The sequence below is a fragment of the Heliangelus exortis genome, chromosome 5, assembly GCF_036169615.1.
Source record: "Heliangelus exortis chromosome 5, bHelExo1.hap1, whole genome shotgun sequence".
Lineage (NCBI taxonomy): Eukaryota > Metazoa > Chordata > Aves > Apodiformes > Trochilidae > Heliangelus > Heliangelus exortis.
In genome coordinates, this window is record NC_092426.1 from 15,992,715 (window position 1) to 16,014,898 (window position 22,184).

The 22,184-nt window shown below is 37.1% G+C and overlaps 2 protein-coding genes across 2 annotated transcripts; one reads left to right on the forward strand and one right to left on the reverse strand.

Annotated features, from left to right (window-relative positions):
- Window positions 1–4,240: 4,240 nt before the first annotated feature.
- CPSF2 (cleavage and polyadenylation specific factor 2) lies at window positions 4,241–18,428 on the reverse strand. The gene is made up of 15 exons (XM_071745750.1): window positions 18,315–18,428; window positions 17,509–17,688; window positions 16,030–16,189; window positions 15,833–15,938; window positions 14,219–14,348; window positions 13,746–13,861; window positions 12,997–13,184; window positions 12,286–12,576; window positions 11,120–11,220; window positions 10,579–10,779; window positions 9,751–9,903; window positions 8,897–9,122; window positions 7,310–7,609; window positions 6,208–6,342; window positions 4,241–6,101 (listed from the first exon to the last, which is right to left on the reverse strand). The coding sequence occupies exons 2-15, from the start codon at window positions 17,655–17,657 to the stop codon at window positions 6,009–6,011; spliced, it is 2,349 nt and encodes a 782-aa protein (XP_071601851.1). The 5' UTR covers window positions 17,658–17,688; window positions 18,315–18,428; the 3' UTR covers window positions 4,241–6,008.
- A 60-nt stretch (window positions 18,429–18,488) lies between these two features.
- NDUFB1 (NADH:ubiquinone oxidoreductase subunit B1) lies at window positions 18,489–21,862 on the forward strand. Its single transcript, XM_071745751.1, has 3 exons — window positions 18,489–18,596; window positions 19,583–19,727; window positions 21,537–21,862. Exons 2-3 carry the CDS (start codon window positions 19,588–19,590, stop codon window positions 21,571–21,573), a joined length of 177 nt encoding a protein of 58 aa, XP_071601852.1. The 5' UTR covers window positions 18,489–18,596; window positions 19,583–19,587; the 3' UTR covers window positions 21,574–21,862.
- Window positions 21,863–22,184: the final 322 nt, after the last annotated feature.

Sequence of the window (22,184 nt, forward strand, 5' to 3'; positions counted from 1 at the left end):
GTCTCACTCTTTCTGATGCTGTTCATAACCCTAGCATCTTATGCTGAAGAAAAACAAACTATTCTTTCCACATGACAGACTCGTAGACACTGAAAGATCTTCCAGTAAAAATCTCCAGTTCCACTCCCAAATCTTAAACTCATGCATAATTCTAGAGGAACAAATGACAAAACATCTATAAACCTCTTGAAGAAAACAAAGCCACATGTCCCTAGAAATGTCATCACGGTTTTCATTATTTCTCCTTACCTTCCATATTGTCTAAAGCTTGCTCTTTACTACATCCTTACCTTATTTCCAAGCCAAGAATACCAAGGCAGATATTCTCAGTCTCAAGGACATCATTAGTTTCCCTAGGCAGCTCAACTTTAAAGAAAAAATATTCCTCCCATAGCTAGAAGGGCTATTTTAGAACAATTTCAAAATGGTTGGAGCACATTTTCTGACAAGTGAAGGAAAATTCCATTCATATATTATAGAAAAACTGTATAATTTGGAAGCTGTTTCCTACCAAACAATCAGCTGAAAAGTCTGCAAATGTAGGAGTAAAATCACCTAAGTGTGAAGCATTCAAGTTCTTAGGTATGTAACTATTGACTCCTGTATATACAGTTCACACAATGAAGTCTTTAGCTGTTTTTAAGATCATGCACACATGCATTAAAAAATAAGCTTTAATTTTGCATTAAAAAAAAAATCATGTAAATTGCCCATTTCTGTACATCAGCTTGAAGGCACTTATTTGTGTGTGTGTGTGTGTGTGTATATATATATAAACAGTAGCAAGGCTACTAGTCAAATGTTCACTCTTTCCAATGGGTTCCTTGAACACAAAGCTGTTAATGTCTTCACTATATATTCTCATACCTTCATTACCAAAGCAAAGCAGTCTTTTTTCCTTTTTTTTTTTTTTTTTTTTTTTTTTTTATAGCTACCTTTATACAGCAAGCTGTCAGCTACAACATAAAACTTGTGTACATGCAAAATTGACACATCTTGACTGACCAAAGGTAATGCCCAATATTGGAGGAAATAAGGCCATTAGTATATGATGGCATGACTTCACAGCTTCTAGTAACAATAAAGTTGTTCAAACAGTAATGTCATGAAGGCATTTTACAGCTATTCAGTTTGGACTATTTACATGGTTTCTACTTTTTCCAGCTTGACAGCTCTTTCTGCCTCCTCCATACAAGAACCAGACTGAACTTAAGTTAAAAACATCCCTTAAGTTAAAAACATCAACATTCCCCTCTTCCCAACCAACGGAGCAGTAGCCTACAGACCATTCGAATCACATCTTAAAAAGTCAAGAATTAGTAAAACAATACAAGTTGTATTTTGACACTTGGAGGAGAAATCATAACTAGGAAAAGTCACTACTAAATTTCCATGATGAACACACTGTTAACTCTTCACCATCATCAGTACAGGGAAATATGCAGTGCAATAAACTGCACGGAAGAACTGCTGCCATCAGCTTCAAGAGGAAGAAGATTAGGATCCTGGTTTGCAATACCAGAGTGGTTTTTGACTGCAACAGAAACTAAATTTAGACCCAGTTACATAAAAAATACTAATAGCCTTAACACTTTTAATCAGCATAAGAGGTTTAGAGATAGACAAATGATTTAAAGTCTGTTGACTAGTTTTATACTGCATTTGCAATATTGTGCATTAGTAAAATCAGGGAGATTATGAAAGGAATACTGAAGCATAATAAAATTACATAAAACATGAAAAGCAGGTTATACAGAGCAACTCCCAACGTTGAAACTGATAGAAATTTTACCAGAATACATCAAGAACAATTTCTCTACAGATTCCTGCAGCATGAGGGTTAAACTACCCAGACAACACAACACAAGTACCTGGTAGGTTCAGAAAACAGGTTGGACTTTCCCTAAATGCATTATTAACTCATTGATCCTACAAAGGGCAAAAAATAAAATGCTGCTCTCTTCATACAGTTGCACACTGCTGATCCATGGCTGGGCTCAACAGCACAAAGCAGTCTGGCATGGCAATGGGCAATATGCTCTGCCAGCTATGGAGCTCCTTAAAGAGCTGCAAAATGGCAAAAAACAATTCCCAGATGATTTTTAAGGATAGTTCATTATTATGGCTTGCAAAGCACCTGACAATAATTTATTTAGTATTAATCACATCACATTCAGGACTTTTTCTCCATAGCACCTAAACAAGCTCCCTAAAGACAACAGAAGACACAAAAATACTATCTTCATACAAATAATTACCTGGATAACCTACAATTGTTGCCCCAGTCTTGTGGTAAAAGTGAAAAAATAGGTGACCATGTTCTCCTATGTCCCATCTCCCAATTTTTCATATATAATCTACACCATGAAAACATTTTCAGGTTCACATCTTGAAGAATGAGAAACAGACTTGTTGGCTAAATGTGGTTAATTTTTTTTTACTTGAATAGTTCATTGCATAGTGTCATCAGAAAGCATTTTTTAGAAGCTTGTTTCTTTCACAAGGAGATATAGAAATTAAACAACTGACAGTCTTACTGAGATCTGGTGATGACTAAGTGATGACTAAGTTGTACATTCCATTTTTTTCTTTCAAGGATCTTTCAAACAATTCTTGTACAATTTTTCTAGACAATTTGAGTGTTACTACTGATAAAAACATATTAGCTATTCTGTTCAGAATTATTTCCGAGAAACACTTGGAGTAAAAGCTGAGGCGAGCACATTATAAAACTTACACTCATGGATTCATAAGAGAAAAAAAAAAAAAAAAAAAAAAAAAAAAAGACGAACTTTGAAGAAAATGAATGCCATTGAAAGCATTTTGAATTAAGAGTGTTAGGCTGCAATTAGATGCTGGTACAAATACAGAGTTCCCATCTTTCCAAGACAGTTTAACTAGAAAATAGATCCTAAGTGCTCTCATGGGAACGTTACTATGACAGAATGCAGAGTATACAACTTTTCCATTAACAGCATATTATGAGAAGTCTAAATGTTCAGGGAAATGATCTTCAGTTTCACCTCAACTCCAGCACATGATGTCAAAGTAAAATAAATACAAAATGAGACTGTCACCCTCATTAAGTTATTTAATTTTAGGGAAAAGCTATGTTTAGCCAATGGGAACAGCTTAACAATTAATTCTAGATTTTTTTTAACTGCTTCTACCTTCCTTTGATTTTTTGAAATACATCTTCTTAACCTAATACAATGGCACAGGAAGAGGACACAAAACCTACAGAGTTCAGGGACAGGGGAAGGCAAGTTTCTGCCTCTCCTTTGTCTCCACACCCCCTTGACTCAGCTGACGAATACGAATTATCCAAAACCCTTGGCAAGAAATATTTTTAAATGGTAACAAAACAGGGTTTGACTATAAGTTAATACTCTTATCCAAAAAAGCAACAGAGCAAAGAGTAGGAAATGGTACCCCTTCTCAAATTTTAACTACTAATGAAGAAAATACGTAAGTCAGAAAATACAGCTTACAGTCCATGGCAGCACTGATATTCTGTGGACATAAGGGGAAATGAGTCTTTCATTTCAGATCAGATCAGTAAATCTGAAAATTTGAGAGAAGTTAAATTGAGTTAAATTAAGGACAAAACAAAAGAAACAAAAAACAAATGGAAAAGAACAATAGAGAACTGATTGCAGATTCATGGGAATTTGCATTGGTTCCCCAACACTTACAAGCAATAAAAGCATAGCCAAGGTTTAGAGTTGACTCAAAGCACTGCAGCCTCTTGCATCTTTACTACAGATGTCCTATATACCCCTTCATACCTCTCACCACCAGAATTGTCCAGAAAGACAGCTTTGCCCATTCCCAGCACTCAGATGACTATCACCTTGCTTATCATCTTCCTAGGCCTTATTTCAAGCAACATTCATGCTGAAGATGCTAAAAAAGGAAGAATTAGCTGGTTTGCTCATACATGAGCCTCTTCTTAGTCATGGCACTAGTTTGACATTCTTCTCTTTCAGAACACACTAGACTGATAACATTAAATTTTGTTAAGGTTAGCTGAATTTGAGTAAATGGGTTAAATAAACCAAAACCAAACAAGACTTACATAAGGTTTATGATCACGTTTTCTTGACTTTACCTCCTTCTCAAAACCAGCATTATTTTTAGTTTGATTTCCTCAGATTTTTTTCTTGTAAATTTCCATGTAGGTATATGCAATCTCAGCCTATCCTGAGCCCTCAAGTTAAAAGTCCTAAGGCCAATATGATTACGTAAAGTAACTCGTTTTATGAAAGTTCATTAGTATCAGCAGCAATAGTAATACAATAGTATTCACCACCAAGCACCCAGCATTACATGGATTTACATAGCACTGTTACAAAACAGCTACAAAACCAAAGCATTTCCGTGAAGTTCTGTCAATATAATGGAAAAGAAACATTTTTCTGCACTGTTAAAAAAAAACCAAACAACAAATACAAAACAACAAAAAAGCATTAAGCCATTCAGTCGTTCTTGATGAAGATTTTGTATAACAAAACATGTTCTCACTCAGCATTAAATTTTCAAGATTTTTACATTTTCAGTACATACTTCTAGCATGGGTGTTCTGTTTTTTTTTTTTTTTTCCAGTGTTTGTTTTGTTTTTTTTTAACACTGTCTTCAGTTTTAAGTTAATACATTAAACAGAATAAATAGTCTGTAGTTCAGATAGAAAACTATGTTAAGAATGAATCAAAAAGTAGATTATCTTTCCATCGATAGCCCACAGGGCTTTTTTTGTCACTTTTTCAAAAGGTTTTATTTAAACATACACACAGAGATCACATACTACATTATTGTTGTATGTAAAAATAAGCAAGCAATTCTCACTGCCAAAGCTGGTGGTTCACACACAGGCAGGGGAAAAAAGTATTAAAGTCTCAAGAGGACATTTGTTTGCATAAGTTATTTTCTGAGAAATTAAGGCGCCCAAACTGTGCTCATCTTCACCTAAAAAGTCAGGTCAGTTCCTAGCATCAGCTGCTACAGTAAGTCTCACTGCAAACTAGAATAACAAATTGCACATAACATGCAATTAGAATGAAACATGGCACAAAAGCATTAAACACATTACATGAACTCAGATTTCAAGATAAAGGATCTTACTGAAGTTGGCCCATAGCAATTTGAACAAAGAGCAGTGGATGGATAAAGTCTTTACATTTTGAAAGTATGAAAAACAGAACTCAGAAAATATTTCATAATTGGTGTAATTTTGCAAGAGCTAGCAGTTACAAATTTTATGTAAGCCTGTACTGAAGTTATTCTGTAATGCACAATTACTGGATTTTAAATGCCTGACAATATTACCAAGTCTTAGAGTAACTTCCCAAAGTAATTTTTTGATCCTGCACATTAATACTTCAAACAGAATATGAAATGATGTTCTGGAACAAATCAGTAAGGTGGAACAAATACAACACTAGGATGCAGCCAGACTAACACTGGAGTAAAGTTTAGGTAGTCTAGCTTTAGGTTGGCTATTCAAAATGTTACATTAAAAATGTTACTAACCTCCATTAAAAGACAAACAAACAAAAAAACCCCCACAAAAGTTATTTAGGAAAAAAACCAAACAGAACCAACCACACAAAATCCTAAAAGAGCAAAACTAAATATCCCGCACAGTTCCCTATCTAATCTTATTTTAGAATAGAAGAATTACTTTTGTGTATTTTGTACTCTTTGGCAGGGATCTACGAAACAAAACCATGTTTTGACAAACAGAACCTTTTCTGAGAAGGGTTCATAATCATGAACACATTTATAATTTGTGACATGGGAAAGGGCAAGTCTTTAACAGTTTGAAAGTCAGGAACATGGAATGTATCAACAGAAAGACAGGAGCGATTATTTACATGTTCAGGGAAGTTAATTGTTCTTTACGAATTCAGTTTCCCCTATATAAATTAGAAAACTACAAAAAGTTGAAATTGGGAGAAAACTCCATTGTCTTTAAAAGTTCAAGAAAAAATATCTTTGCAGCATTTTCCTTAGACGATAGCGTATTGCTCGTATAGAAGGTCTCTTATCCTATAGAAGTCCTGACAAAGACAGCCTTCCAATCCAATGCGCCCCGTTTCAGTCTGAAACGACAGACATGTTTCTATTTATTATCTTTACAATCATGAGAAACTTAATTCCCTTTCAAGAATATTATTTATCAAAGAGTTTAAGACACAGACCACCTACCCTGCGAACAGCCACCAGGTTGTTGCACACGAGCACTCCTCCTACAAATTCAGCTTGTATACCTTCCCGCAAGAGAACTTGTTTGAAGTCAGACAGCCTCGGCTCATTCATGAACACAGACTGATGCCCAAGAACCTTTAAACAACACACACTATATTAATAATTCTGCTGCCTTCCATTTTTCCACAGATCTTCTCATCAGTGTGCTAAGCAGCAGCATGACCTAGACTACAGGACTACAAATGAGAAGGTTAATCCTACTTCTGTTCACCTGCAGCAAGACAGGATAGGAAAGCCTTAGAAGTTTTGCAAAGGAAAAGTTTCTTTCTTTGCTCACGTATTGAAGACAAATGGAAAGTTGTCACTGAAGACCCCTTTTCCAAGCCATGGTATGCCAGGGACAGAGCTGCACTGCTGATCAGTATATCCTTCTGTGACAGTTGTCATGAATCTGAACAGAAGTTAAGAGTTGGCCCCAAATTTATCTAGCTCCTAGAACAGACTACATTTTGGACTGCCAAACAGTATCTTAAAAAGCAATTCTAGGACTAGAAGACACTCTAATCATTCAATTAAAAGATATTATTTTATCTACTCACATGCAAAGTATTTTAAATTAGGAGTAAAGACTAATTTCCAGAAAAAAATACTTTCACTCTCAAATTACTACTAGAGAAGCAGAGCCATATGGATTTCAGAGATCTGTATCTCAAGTATATGGAATGTTTTGTTGATGCTATCGAAAATACAATAAAAGCTAAAATTACTAAATGCCATCTCATTTCCAAATATGCATGTCCTAACTACAAATATGTAATGTGCTTATTAAAACCTTATCTTCACAATTAGACAGCACCAATGTTAGTATTAGACAGTGCCAATGTTAGGCATTGTTAGTGGATGCAAGAGATTATCCTTGATGCAAAGCAAAAAAACTGAACAAAGGACACTACCAGGTTTAACAAGAAGAAAACCAAACAAAAATTCAGTTTCAGCAAGGCTTTCATTTGAGTAAGATCACAGTATGAACCTCTAAACACTATTAAAAAAACAAATACAGAGCTCTTCAAAAAAGAAGCCCAGATAAGCATAATTTCTGTACCTCATGAGGTGGCAGGGGTTCCAAAGTAGGGATGATCTCACTCTCCTCACACATCTCCTTGTCATCGTCACCAAAGAGGCTTTTCATGGCCTTTTGCTGTGCAATGACACTAGAGTCTGAAGAAGGCACATCCACTTGCATCTCTAAGTCTTCCTCTTCCCTCAGCTCTCCCTCTTCCAAAATAACTCCTGTATCCACTTTGGAAACCCGCATGTCCAGGACACCATCTATCCAAGCCAATTCAGCATCCTTGGCTTTACAGAACTGAAGGGAGCTGACAAGAGAATCTTTTAACCTGACCTGAGTTGCACAAAAATAGAAGTACTATTAGTTAGACAGAAAACACAGACAAGAGTTGCTACTTGCAATGTTAAAAATGAGCACTTTTCCTTTCAGTCTTTCTCCACATTGGTTTCATATATACTCTTTTGGGGAAGGCCAAAACTGGTATCACCAAGGCAAGATGTTCCATACTTTCAAAATTTAGTTTGTATAAGGCTCTTCTCAATACTCCACTTAAAAAGCAGCAGAAATAAATTCTTCTGTTTGGGTTAAAATATTAGTATTTTATTGTAAGAAGAGGTGTTGTAAATATCAGATTTTAAACTGACCAAAACTTTCTGTTACTCTGATTCTATTACCCTCTGGTGCATTCCAGGACTTTAACCCATTAAATAAAAAGCTGTTATCCACATGAGATTGTGCATGATCCCCGTAGCAGAATCAAGGCTGTAGAAACAATACTGCAACTAACTATCCGTCTGCAGCAGAGTCCACTCCAAGGACACTGGAATTCCAACGTCCCACTCACATTTTACTTTGTAATTCCATGTCTCTTAATGTATACTTAATCTGTTCAGAAAGTTTCAACCAGAAAAAAACCCTAAAGCTATGAAGACTGAATTTCCCCTTTATATGTATAAAAAATTAAACTAAAAAATTAAACATGAAGCAATGACAATTTTAGTCAGATAACTATATTGTGAAAAATCACAATTGTTTTATTTCTTACACACTAGCAATCCTCATAGCTTAAAAGATAAACCAGAAAACAAACAGAAAAACCCCCAACAAACAAACCAAACACAGAAAACACAGTGAGAACTGCATGATTTTGAATAATTGGAACTTTGCACTTCCTACAGACTAACAGATTTTTCTTTGGAATGAGGCAGAAATACCTGTTTGAACTATTCTACTAATGTTTTTCTATTAACTTTAAAAGGAGAGAAATAATAAAGGACTAGTGCCTAAAGTACATGTCAGAAACTTTCCTCTAATAATGTCAAGAGGTGACACTTGGGACAATGCACAATTTTCATGTAGTTCACAGAAATTAACCAAGTTTTCTTATTTAGAGCTTAACCATGAAAATTAAATGCAATATATTAACTCAATGCAACACATTATCATACCCTCACTTTCCAAGAAGCATCACATTAACTTATTTTGGGGTGGAAGGAGGGTAAGGCTGTCTTTATTTATTTATAATATTTACTCTTAAATTTACACATTTATTCTTAGATACTATCTAGGTGATGGATTTTTTTTTTCTCCTTCCTCTCTAAGCAAATTCCAGTACCTTACCTGGTAAATGTGAGTTTCACTGGTTGCATCTACAGTTTCATGCAGTTTTGGCATGTAAACTTTAATATCTTTTCCACCAAAAGCTCTGCAACATTCTGCAAGGTCTTGACTGGCCTCAGGTGGTCCATGGACAATGATCAGTTGTCTCGGTTTCATTTGGTTAATTATTTTCTTAATTGAGTCACCATCTGAGCGTCCTTCATAGTCAATGTATGTAACTCTGGCTCTAGTTTGAATTAAAAACCCAATAATAATTTTTTTTTAGTTTAAAAGATTAAATGTTTAAGTGCTCAAAAATGCTTCATTTAGAAATGCACAGTATTTTAACATTATTCTGCATCAGCAAAATCTGTCAGCCCAAGGTGTGCTATGGATCAGTGAAATACAGAATTATGAAATATCAGCACAAAGTTGTATTTCACACTCTACCCTTCCCAAATTCAATTACATAGTTATTTATAACAGGAGATAAGCATATTTGAGTAAGTTCTTCTATTAACAGAATATATACCCATTTGAGTATCTAAGCTAACATTACTATTCTACCATTTGCTCTTCCTTTCACTTGTTTCCATCACACAGGAAACAAACTGCAAATTTCTTAAGAGTAGAGAACCATAAGAATCTGTATTGTGCTCCCATGAAGAACAGTAAAAAAATTAACTTAGATAGCTTGTGGAATAAAAAATTAAATCAAAACAGACAAAAAAACAACTCAAAAAAAAACCTCACCACAACAAAACCCAAAAAGCAAATCCTTTCCCACTCTCTTAATTTCAAGCTAGCTTTTTACTCAACATGCACTGTACCCAGGCCACCATTCTAGCAGAACTAACAAGAACAAAGCCACTCACTTAATTTCCATGGATTCTGTTGCAGAAATACATTTGGTAGGAACATCTGATAAATCCTGGTCCATAGGCTCTTCTCCATTTGTCAAACCAGCCTCTAACTTGCTTTTTTCTTCTTCTGTTGCTTGCAGTTCTGGAACTAGAAAATCCTCGGGTCTAAAGAATGAAAAGTATTTTGGTTTTAACAGTCTTACAATAAAACCAAAGCAATACATAATATCAAATCAAACAATGCTGACTATTACTACTGAGATGCTTTATAATTGTTATTGACAACAATTTTATTTACAATTGCTGTCAATACTTCCAAATTTTCCAATATGGAAAATAACACCTTCCTATCTTAAAAAAGAAATGTGCTATCTTGGGCAGTAGTAGTAAATTTATGTTTTCTAGAAAGTATTCCTAATGCAAACAGGACAAGTATCACTAGATTTTTCTAATGTTCTTTACCCTCATTACAAATTTATCAAAATTATATGTTATTTAAAGCAGGAAAAAGTCAGGTTAAAAAAAAAATCCATGTATCCTATAGGATAAAAAAAATCAAAACAAAAAATAAAACACGCAAAGAAACAAAAAAAACCAGGAAGAGCAGAGTGGAAACACCCTAAGAGGTGTGAACACAGGCCAAGGATCAGCACTCTGCAGCTTCAATCCTATCATAAGCTTCCTGGGTGACTTACTGCAAACTGTCCTAACTGTTCATAAGTTACTGCAGTTGGAAGAGTATGTAACACTGCTGCAAAAGAGACAAAATCATCATTTTTATTTTTACTCTCTTTTATATTGCACAGCCACCACAAGTTAGTAAGCATTACTAACACATACTTGATAATCTCTCCATATTCATCCCACTTAATTCTTTCTTCAGGGGCTGGAAACATTGGATAAGATTTCTTTGCCTGTTTGAAGAAGCTTCCTTTACGGCTACCTTCACCTTTCATCATCAGATCATGTTTGGTCTTATGTACAGTTGGCTGATCAATATCCTCTTCAGCATCACTCTCATCACTGGAATCAATATCTGCCCTGAAATTACATTAAAAAAAAAATTTAAAAATTGCACAATCTTTTTTTCTTCATGTTTAGAACTACATAAACACACATACCAGAAAATAAAAGTTGACATAACACTGACCAAGGACAAGGAGAGCTTGTGTATCTCTATCTGTACAGTCAACAGCAGATGAAACAGGTCTAACATAACAAAAGATTAATGACAACTATTCCAAACTCCTCAGTTTCCTCAGACAAGTCTATGAAAGCTATGATTTTCATTTATCCCTGTAAATGGTTGAAGCAGCAGAATAATGACACAGAAATCTCAACACTGACTATAGCTGAGTGCCAGAGCAGCCAATATACTTACTCTTTAGACTGTTCTAACTTCTTAGCTGCTTCTTTCTTTATTTTCTCCTTTTCTAGGTATTCTTCAAGTTCTTTTCCTTCCAACTTGACACGTTTTCTCAACTGCAGATACAATTAAAATTAATATTATCGTGAGTTGCTGAGGTGACTTTAATGCTTTTCCTACACTCTGCTGACAATATTTGTATTTAAGTATCAAGGGCAAGTACAACTTGCATGGTCACATATAAAACATCATGCAAATGAGTAACATCTTGGTTCTCAACTAACAATGTTATCATTTAGTAGAGCCTACTTTAACAGAAAAGCATTTCTAAAAGTATTAAAATCAACTAGCTTTAAAGAAAGCTCTTAAACACCTTCAGGAAGTATATCTCCAATAAGTAAACACAAATACTCTGAGATCACTGTTTTTTTTTAAATTTTTGTGTCACATCAAACCAGAAGAACCTGGCAAAGTCACACTAGCAGACAAAACAATGGTAAGTTTTGTTTCTTGTTTTCTGAAGATCAAATTTGACTTTAGGTTACTTTGAAAATACTGAATTCTAATAATAGTCTAATACTACAATCAGTGCTTCCAATCCAATTTAAAACTACAATAAAGCTGCATCATCAGGACTGAAATTAGCACTGGACGGGCCCCCACAAATAAACAATGTTTACCAGTGAGAAGTTGACACAGGTATATAAATTACTGAAAACAAAACATTAATAACAATTAAGTGCAGCCTCATTCCTAGCTTTTGCTTATCTTTCTAAATCTGATGGGACATATACTAATTTGAGCTGATTCTCCCCTCATCTAAACCCAGAGTATTTTCCAGCAAGAAATAATCCATGGCCAACAGCAAGTTGAATGTTTTCTGCTACAACAAAAACATAAAGGAAAGTGTTGTCTAAATATTTAAAAGTAACTTCATGCTTATCTCTATGGGTTATTTATTTTGCCACACAACCAAAACACATTTTGCAGTTCCTAATACAAGACCTATCTTCATGGAAGTTTATCCACAGTTGGTTAAACATGCAACATACCCATTTCAAATTTCTCTCCACCATTAGAAGTATTTTCAGTGCATAAAAAGGAAATTAAGTTCAGTTTTGCTCATATCACCCCGGTTGGCCCACAGTAAAAAAATCTTCTGAGACACAGACAACTCTTACCTCAACATCTATAACTTTTTCTGAAGGATTATCAATCAGGAATCGTGCTAATGTTCCAGGTGTAGTGCGGTAAGTTAAAATTATAGAATTTTTTGAATCCTGGCACCACTGAATGAAAAGATCTCGAGAAAACCCACACTCTAAATCAGGCTGACTGGCAAGAACAACTTTTGGACTAGGCACTCGAGCCAGATCAGACAGACTATGACATAAGGACAGATGTCGGAACTGAAAAGGATTGTTTCTCTTGTCTTCAAAGCACCTCATCAACTTGTCACTCATCCATTCGACCTGAAGTGGGTATTAAGGAAAAAGTCAGCTGTAAGCATACAAGTTCTACAGTAACATACAAACCTAACATGAAATACAAGGATGCAAAATTCACATGATTACATCAGTGTTTCTCAGCAAGTGTAGAAATAAAGCTGAGTGTAAACAACACAGAAACAGGTACTTTAAGTCCTCTTTTTTAATAGCTATGAACTATGCTAACAAGTCTTGTGATAAAAATAGAAATGAGTACCAAGAAACATGCACATAATCAATGACTGGAGTACTGTGTTACTTGATACAAAGATCTGAAACCCAAACACACACTGCAGAATACAGATAATACACAGTATTTAGCCATTTTTACTATTAAAAGCAGGACACTTTTGCATACATGTTCCACTACCCTCTTTGCAATTGCATTTTAAAATCAAAACAAACCTGTGATTTAGAGAACTCCACTACATTATAGCTGACATTATTCAAAAGTGCTAGAGAGTAGACTCCTAATCCTGCATCTTTTGTTCTCCAGATCTGATCAAGAAGTTGAGCAAGTTCCAGAACTCTGCCTGCTGTATCCACAGCTATTAATACATTTCCATCGCCTCGTAGCGTCTCCAAAACATTAGCTAAGAATTAAAAACAAAACAAAACCTACTTACACTTTGAAACAAAAATTAGAATATTTGTGGCTTTTTTTTTCCTTCTGTCACACTAGCAATCAAAATCAAAAGCGAAATGAACACCCGAATAAATTCAGCTTCAAAGAGAAACCACACTTCCACCAAAATTAAAAGTATATGGAATTATCTTGGTAGCTCTGAAATTCTCACTGCCTTGATGCTACATTTTTGGTTTTTTCTTTATTTTAATTTTAAAAAAACACAACAAATAAACAACAAACACTAAAATGGAGTTGTAAAAAGAATGTGCCAAGGAAGGTAATTTAAAAATCCCTTAAGAAGAGATGAATTGATACTGTGTAAAATACATCGTTTTCAAATATGGTTCATTGTTTTCAGGACAATCTTTAACCTACAGGACCAGTAAGATCACAAAAGATAAGTTAAAACTGGTTGAATTTTTAAAAGGTTCTTAGTTCGGCTGCTGATTAATTTCTCATAGAGGAACAATCTACCTTGGCTAATAAATCACACTGCACTTATTGCAAGCCCAGACATAATACATACTCAGTAGCTGTTCATCCCTTTGCTTCCTCCTGGGTTGTACATAAGTAGCATTAAATGAATCTGTAATAAGCAATGAAGGCCTGCTCAACATTTCCAAGGAACATCCATTCAGGTGGCTGGGGAAAAAAGGTGAAATCTCACTTTTTGTTTTTATATCTTATGAGAAGGAAAAAAAAAAAAAAAAAAAAAAAAAAAAAAAAGATGGCTATTTTCCAGATGTTTGCACGTACAGAAATCAAACTCCTCAGCAGCTCAATGTTACCAGCTTCAAATTCACAAATAACTAAAACTCAACAGAATCTAGAATCCCAGAGCTAACTGACTGCTTCAAACTGACTAATTTGAATGCAAGTAAAATTAGTGGCATTATTAGAGCTGGAAAGGCACTGCTACTTCCATACCTGTTTATCACACACTAAATAATGTACATCTAACACGATGTCTTAAGAAATACATTGCTACGTTGGACTTACATCTCCCTCTTGTGGTTGAAATCAACTGCATAAACAATTTCTTCCTCTCCATCCTTGACGATCTTCCAAATTGTGCCCCCTATCATGTGGCCAGCTGGTAATGGTGTGATTGACAAACCATGTCCTTTGCCTACAAGAGTTTTCAGTATTTTAGGTATATCAGATGTATTAAAATGCATTACTCTGAATAACAGACAATAATTTTAAAGAACTGAATGCCAATATTATTACATGGGAAAAAAATGACTGAAATATGAAAAGCTATCAACACATCTACCCTTCCCATCCAATCAGTACCTTCACATTTTTTTGCAATTCATTTTTGTTTTGCTTCCAGAATCCCTACACCTCCCACCAGTCCTCAGAGGCACTACAGAGCTGCTGTAACTACAGACCTTAACAACAGTAAATTATACAACAAATGCATGACAGGAAAACAAGTGCACTGGTGAAAGGAAGACCCCTCTCTGGAGCAGCACAGTATGTTTACTGCATCATGACCTCTCCAGGTGCTTACAAAATCACATATAAATTACACAAACTGCAAGTTTTCCAAATGACACACATGCAAGTCAAACAATATCAGCAAAGTTGTCCATGTGCTGCACTAAGGGATTACAGATCTTTTCTGCACTTGATTTTTTTTTTATTTTTTTTTTTTTCTGTATGCACTGTTGCTCCTGGTCACTGGTGCTGGCCCAGATCTTTGACAGAGTGCAATGAGACCACCCACAACCATTACTCACTGACTTTTCTGCATTCCACCAACTTAAACATCAGTGCACAGCTTTATGAGTAATGAAAGCATACATCATCCTAGATGCATCCATCAAGTCTTTTTCAGGCAATTCCATTAAATATGAAAAAAGTATGTTGTTTTTAAGAAGTTGTTCACTAAAATTATTTATAAAAATTGTCATTACATAGCCTAGCTACAATACCTTGAATAAGATTAACCAGTCTTTCAAGGATGGGATCCCATTTCTGTTTTCCAAACTACAGGACAAGTATTTTGGCAAGCAGCATTCAGGAACCAGGATACACTGCATTTGGACACAAGCTGCTAGAGGTCAGCTTGTATGTGTTTTTGATCAAGACCAGGTTTTCCTTTCCATTCTGATCTTTAAATTAAATAAGTGAAAAGCTGCCAACTGTGCAGATGCCTAGCAATAATCTACACTATCATTAAGTCAGTGAAGATCTCATTAAATCATCCAAATACTGTAACTTAATCTCTGCAACTTCTTCATTTTCTAGAAAGCTTCATTTATTGGTTACTGAAAAGCTTTGAGGCATCTACCACTAAAGCATCAGTAAATGTTTTTGAAAGTCATGAGCAAATTCCAATAAAAGTTACAAAAACACTAAAGAAAAACAAATGTCTAAATATGCTTTGGAATGTCATCATCTTTAAGTGGAAATTCTACCCATTTCCACATACTTTTACTAAAGCAAATGTTCAAATGATACAGACTGACACAGGGCTACTGCATTCTACCCTGAAAAATTCACAACATTCCAAAACTTCCTCCCTTAAAAAAGTTACTTTAGCTCTTAATGACTCTGTTGCCTGTCATGAGAAGTCATTTAGTGAAACTTTGGTGAAAACTTTACCTTTCAAGTTCACAATCTGAGAAAACTTCAGCTGCTGTATCTTATCAAAAGCTGCATCTACATCGTCCAATGTAAAGAGTGTGAAATCTTCAGTGTTATGGCGGGACTAAAACAAATCAGAAGTACAGAGCGTTCAAGAACCTCAGCATTCAGCCACATCAAAGCTGCTGGGTATGAAAGCATCAACCTCCACATACCTGGTAGAGATCATACATAAACATCTGTCCCATTTTATATACAGGAATAGTTGCATAAATGGCACAATTCAACCCCATTTTTCCAACTGCATATGGAAGTGCACCAAGATGTAGAGGGTCAGGATGAGAAAGAAGAACAGCATCAACCTGGTGTACATGTCTACAAAAAGATGGACAGCAGGAGTTGGTGAAAGAGTTATATATGGTGTCATATAAAACTTGAATCCCTCCATATTTAGAACAAAGATTTAAAAATCACAATTAAAATTTACAAATATTTCCAAACATTCAGGTACTTTAAAATGCAATAATTTCTGAAAACATAATTTCAGGGTTTGCAACACATTGATTTCATATTAAAATACTATAAAAAACTTAATATTTAGTTGGATTACATATTAGCTTGTATGAGAGGGTACATTAACAGAGAGGCCAAATATATTATCACTGCAAACACACTACAAACTGTTTATACAACTAAAAACCTAGAACAAACTATAACTTTTCTTCTGATTGGAAAGACCATGCAAGAGGACCAAAGATACAACAAACCTTATATTGACATGGATCAAATCAAAATATACTTCTTTAAAACCAGAAAAAAACTCAAATACATAATTTCAGAAAAGTGGAACATCAATTTTGGGGGTTTTATTAACCTTAAAAACATAAGAATTTTTTTCTTGCAAAGTGTTGCATAAAATAACAATACAAGACTAAAACCTTACTACTATTAAAAAGGGGATTTTATCAAACTGCTTCTCAGATAAGACACTTGAAAAATTTCAAAGCTATCCTAGTACATAAGGCCTAGTTAAAAGAAACACTGCTAGTGTGTCAATGCTAGAAAAGTGGATCCATTAAAAAAAACAACCCAACAACAAACACTACAAAGCCTAGTTTCTTTCAGAATTTCCAGGTTTCAGTCCTAACCTTTTATTCAACATGTGCATCCTTCCTATAAATCCACAGAAGCTCAGTATTTAAGTCTAGACAAGCTTATTTCTTTTCAGGACAGGGATAACTAACAGATGCTGTTTTCCTGACTGGCAGTCTATTCAACTTGAAACAAGAGGCAAGAGTTGAACCACTGTATTCAGTATACATACACTATGGGTTCTTTAACTCAAAAGTTAGTTAACCATTTTAAATTAGTTTAAAGCCAAGGTCAGTCTCCTATAAACTGCTCTGTGTCATGTACATGTAAAAAACCCAAAACATCCAACCTAAACCAAACACAGAACAGCTAGAGAACCACAGTTAGATGTACCTCTTTATAGACATTCAAAGAAAAGCCCTAAATTTTTACCGTAATCTTTCAGCAGTAAAATTCCCTTAATACAAAACATATTTAAAACACACAAACAAAAAACCTACTTCTGGATTAACATCACCATACACAAACCACTGCATGGTATTCTGAAAACTTTCAGGAGAGGACATGACCTATTTAAAAAAAAGTGTATGAATTTAACTTACTTCCTTAGAGAATCAATAATATCCATAGAAAAGTTCTCATCCCAGCCACAGTCCAAAAGAAAACGAAATTCATCTACTTGCAACAGGTAGCAAAGGGCAGATTCCTCCTGCACCCCCGAAAGTGTAGTCAACTTGATAATCGATGTCATCTTCCTCTCCAAGAGTTAATCTCCAAAAAACCTAATCTGAACAGGGGAAGAAGATGTGTCGCTGACTAATCCAAAGGAAAAGTCTATTTATTCAGATCTAAATTCGTAGGTTTCTGAGACTACAACGGGTAAATTAAGTTTCAGATATTAACTTTTGATTGTTGTAGATCCTCTGTTATTAGTCAGGTTTTTTCCTACAACCTAAAGAAGGGCTCAGTGGCAGCAGCGCACTCTGCGGCAGCTCCCCCCGGGCCGGACGGGGCTGCCGGACATGGCGCACCGGGGCCCGCGGCTCCCAAGCCCAGTGACTGCCCCAGGGGCACACAGCGCCCGCAGCGCCCCGACCGGGCCCGCCGCCGAGACAGCGGGCCGGCCCTGAGGAGGGGAGTGCGCTTCCCGGCTAGGCCCGCAGCTAAGGGCGCAAGCCCTGAGCCCGCTCCTGCCTCAAGAAGAAGAGAAGAAGGAAAGGAGAAAGAGGAGAAGAAGGAAGAGAAGAAGAAAAAGGAAGAGAAGGAGAAGGGAGAAGAGGGCGAGCTGGGCGAAGACAAGCCGGGCTTCTCACAGCTCAGGAGCGGGCCGAGCGCGGCTCCCGGGGGGGAGGGGGGGGAGAGGGGCGTTCCGCAGCGGGCGCTGTGCCGGTGCCGGTGCCGCCGCTACCTGCCTCGAGGGCCGCCCGCGCGCCGGCCTCTCTCAAGCCCACCGGGGCGCACACCGACCACCACCTTCCCCTGCGGCACCTTCCGCCATCTTGCGGGACGGGGGAGCGGCGGGAGGGGCAGGGAAGGCGGAAGGGTAACGGGCGGCACCACCGCCAGGGCGGCCGGGGGTGTGGAGCGTTCTCCCCCGCTCCCTGATCTGCCGGTGGGTTGTCCCGGCCTGCTCGATCCGTCAGTTGCCCTTGGTCTGGCCGCTGTCTGGGTCCCGGTGCAGCGCGGAGCGGTAACGGCTGGGGCGGGAAGGGGGGAGAGCAGCCCAGAGGGGCTCTCCGGGGTTCCGGCGGGAGCGCCTCGCTTTGCCCTCGGCCCTTCGGCCGGGACATGGGGTTTGGCGGAAGCGCCTCTTCGGCGCTGGGGCCCTAGGGCGCCCTTGTCACTCTGGGCACGGGCGTGCGGAGGACGGTCGGGTTCCGAGGCAGGTTCGTGGTAGCGTTTCACCGGGCCCCGCGGCGCCGGGAGGGCTGACAGGGCCCTCCCGTGGGTCCGAACCGCGAGCGCCGCCTGAGCCGCCATGGCGGCTGGCAGAGGGAGCGGCCTGGAGAGGGCAGCGCGGCCCCCTCAGCCCCTCGGGTGAGGTGTGAGCTGACCCGGTCAGGCTGTGAGGAACTGCTCCCTCGGTGTCTGTCCGCGGTAATTCGAGTGTCCTTTTGAGCACTGAGGTGTATGATGTCCGCGGTGTCTCATATCACTTCCAACAAGACACTAATGTGGCTTTGGTTAGTGAGGTTGGAAAAGGCTTGCTGGATTTTAGAAGTGCCCTTTCTTCTTTATCTTTACGTTCGTCACTGAGGGTACAGTTTATTTTTCAGTCTTTTTGCAGACAGTAAAATGTCCATCTGCGTGAGTTTAGGTTATAATGCATTCGTAATGTTTTACAGAACAACATTTTTTGTATCGTTAGAGTTACTTAATGGGTGAATTACTCTTGAGCATTTACACAAAGCTGTTTCATCGTGCATATGTGAAGAGATACTTAATTTCTCTACTGTTTTAGGTTAGAATACTGTTTCCCAGGGCCAAGAGGTAGTTATATTTCTAAGAAACCTGCATAAAGATTTGAGAAGCGCACGTCTCTTACAAAGTGATGTCCTTTATGGTTATTATGCTGTATTAGGATTCTAGTAAGTGAGGTTAAAGGTGCCAGGTGTGCAACAAATTTCCATGTACAGATTTATCAGTAACTTTTATCTGTTATACTTTTCTTTCTAGCAGTCATGGTGAATTTTGCTCAAGCTGTGCGTGATCACTGGGTTCACATCCTTGTTCCTTTAGGATTTGTGATTGGATGCTACTTGGACAGAGTGAATGATGAAAAACTGTCAGCCTTCAGAAACAAGAGCTTATTATATAGAAGGTCTGTTTTTTGATGCCTCAGATATATGACTATATATATGTATTCAGTTATTTTGCAAATTGCCTCTCTGTTCCTTTTGAGAGTCTTTAAGTATGAAAAAAGCTGGTGATACTATCAAAGTATTAAAGTGAAGAAAGCCCTAAAATTTTCACAAGATTCACTGCTCTGAAAAGTGGGGCTTTAGGAGCCATCATAGTAATGAAAGAAAGGATGTGCAAATCAGAGTGACATTTTAGTGAAAATATTTTATTTAAAATAATTTATTGCACCAGTGAATCATAAGCATTGATCTTGAATTTTAACTGTGGAAGCAAGATAAAAAAATGCAGATGTTAGTGAATGCTTAGACACTGATATGTAGCTAAATAAACTTACTAGAAGGGTGTACTACACAAGTTCAAAAATATAAAGTGAACATAAATTATGCAAGTATATAAGAAACTTGTGTTGGTAGGAAGAAGTCCTCTTAAATAAAAGTCAGCCATTTTCTTTCATTATACGTTGTCTCTGACAGGGTTGTTAACAGTAAGAAAATGAGTTTATAACTTAATTCACACCACCAGTCCATTAACTTAGTCTTCAACATATAGGAATTGTTACTACCCAGCACTGTTTTTAAAACAAAAGTTAAGTTTGCTATGAAACTAATGAAATGGAATCTTGAAGGACTGAAGTAAAAAAGTGTCACTTTAAACTTCGCTAGAAAATATACTTTCAAGGAAAACCTCTGATAGGGTTTTAGGGAGGTTTGTAAATTAGGCCAGGGAAAATGTGTGAAAGGGTCTACCCAACAAAATAACATTAGATGTATGTTAACTCAGAAAGCAGAGCTATAAAATGTACTCTTAATATAAAAATGAAGAACAAGTTAGGGAGATATTTTCTGTAGGTATGAGTTTTCTTTTTCTTCATGTCCTTGAAGATGCTTCAGGTGGGAGAACGCAGTGTCTTGCATCTTAGTGTTTGTAAATTGATAATTACCCTTTTTGGCTCCTAGTTAGTTTTCAGTTAATTAATTATTGATTTGAAATAATTTTGAAAAAAAAGGTATTTTTCAGATGACTAGAAAAGGCTTTGGCTCTCCAAAGCTTATTAATGATTAACTACTGGCAAGTTCTTAGTCATGATGACAGTATTTTTCCTCTAAAACTTCAGCAGGAAACATGGTGTTTGAATTATGATTTTCAACTTCTCATTGTATTATAGCAAACGTCTGTCTCAAATTTAAAATACTTCTCTAAATTTGTCTGTTTAAAATAAATAAGTTTTAGAAAATTAACTGCTTATTAACATAAGCATTAAATGTTAAAATTAACATAAGCATTAAATGCTTATGTTGGCAACTGCTGTGTTTCCACTGAAGGGTATGAATTTATGCACAAATCAGTTTAGCCTTACTGGCTGGGTTCTCAGGGAGAATTTAGATTAATTAATTACTTCATCTGCATCGGTTTTCCTCTTTCTGTATTAGACCAAAGGGTTAATGAAACAGCAGGGAAAAAAACTGCTCTGCATGGCATGGACTAATGGTAGCAATGTTACTATCCCGTTAGGAAAGCAGCCTCTGGAGGAGGCTCCGCAGGTTTGTGCTGCCACTGAAGTGTGAGACTTGGGGCTTGATCTTTAGCAGCTTTGGGGAGAGGGAGCTTGTCACTATTGAAAGGTTTTAACTGGCAAGGATTGTGAAGAAAGATTTATACTTGACTCTCAAAATCAAGGTGTTGTAGAATAATTATGTTATTAGTAATTATTAAAAAAAAGAATCCTAATTATAGGTGTTTGGTTTATTTTTTTTTTCTTTCCACACAGAGAGCTGAAGCCTGGTGAAGAAACTACATGGAAATAAATAAAGGCTGCTGCCAAAATAAAAGTACTCTCACTTGTTTCGTCATCTTATCTCCCATATTGAAAGAATAGGATTTTGGTTTTTATCTTGAGAGAATATGTAAGGCTATCTATGTAAAGGACACCTGCATTTCATCGATACCAGTTTAATTTCCAATCTTTTTGGAAAATGATTTAATGACATAACTAATCTGTGTCCAGGAATTCCATTAGTCTGTAACTTTTGACCTTGGAAGTGATACTCTGGAGCGTGAAGAACTACAGAATAAAGAAAAAACTATGCAAAATTACTTTTTGTGTTTATTGTTCTGCGTGGTGTAGGATTCACGTACTAATAGCTTCTTTCTGACCTGGCCTTCACAGGATGCTTAACGTAGGCCCGGAAGGAGGCCGACAGTTTATTTTTTTAAACTGAGTCTGAACGTGTCTGAGTGTTGGGAGTTCCTCCATGGGGGTGTGCAGGGTGGTGCCCCCTGCCCCGGCTGTGGGGTGAGGGCAGTGCTGGGCCACGACTGAAGGGGGCGGGACCCTGGGGCGCTGCGGAGCCCGCCCGCTCTGAGCCCGGCAGGAGCAGCCCCGGGCCGCGGCCTCCTTGCCGCCAGGGGGCGCTGT

Bases quoted from the DNA above. Each gene is read 5' to 3' on its own strand.
- NDUFB1 (XM_071745751.1), top strand. From the start codon at position 19,588: ATGGTGAATTTTGCTCAAGCTGTGCGTGATCACTGGGTTCACATCCTT. The intron at 19,728-21,536 runs GTCTGTTTTTTG...CTTTCCACACAG, and splicing joins AAGAGCTTATTATATAGAAG to AGAGCTGAAGCCTGGTGAAG.
- CPSF2 (XM_071745750.1), bottom strand. From the start codon at position 17,657: ATGACATCGATTATCAAGTTGACTACACTTTCGGGGGTGCAGGAGGAA. The intron at 13,862-14,218 runs GTAAGTCCAACG...TTTTTTCCCCAG, and splicing joins TTCAACCACAAGAGGGAGAT to CCACCTGAATGGATGTTCCT. The intron at 6,102-6,207 runs GTAGGTGGTCTG...CTGTCGTTTCAG, and splicing joins ACCTGGTGGCTGTTCGCAGG to ACTGAAACGGGGCGCATTGG.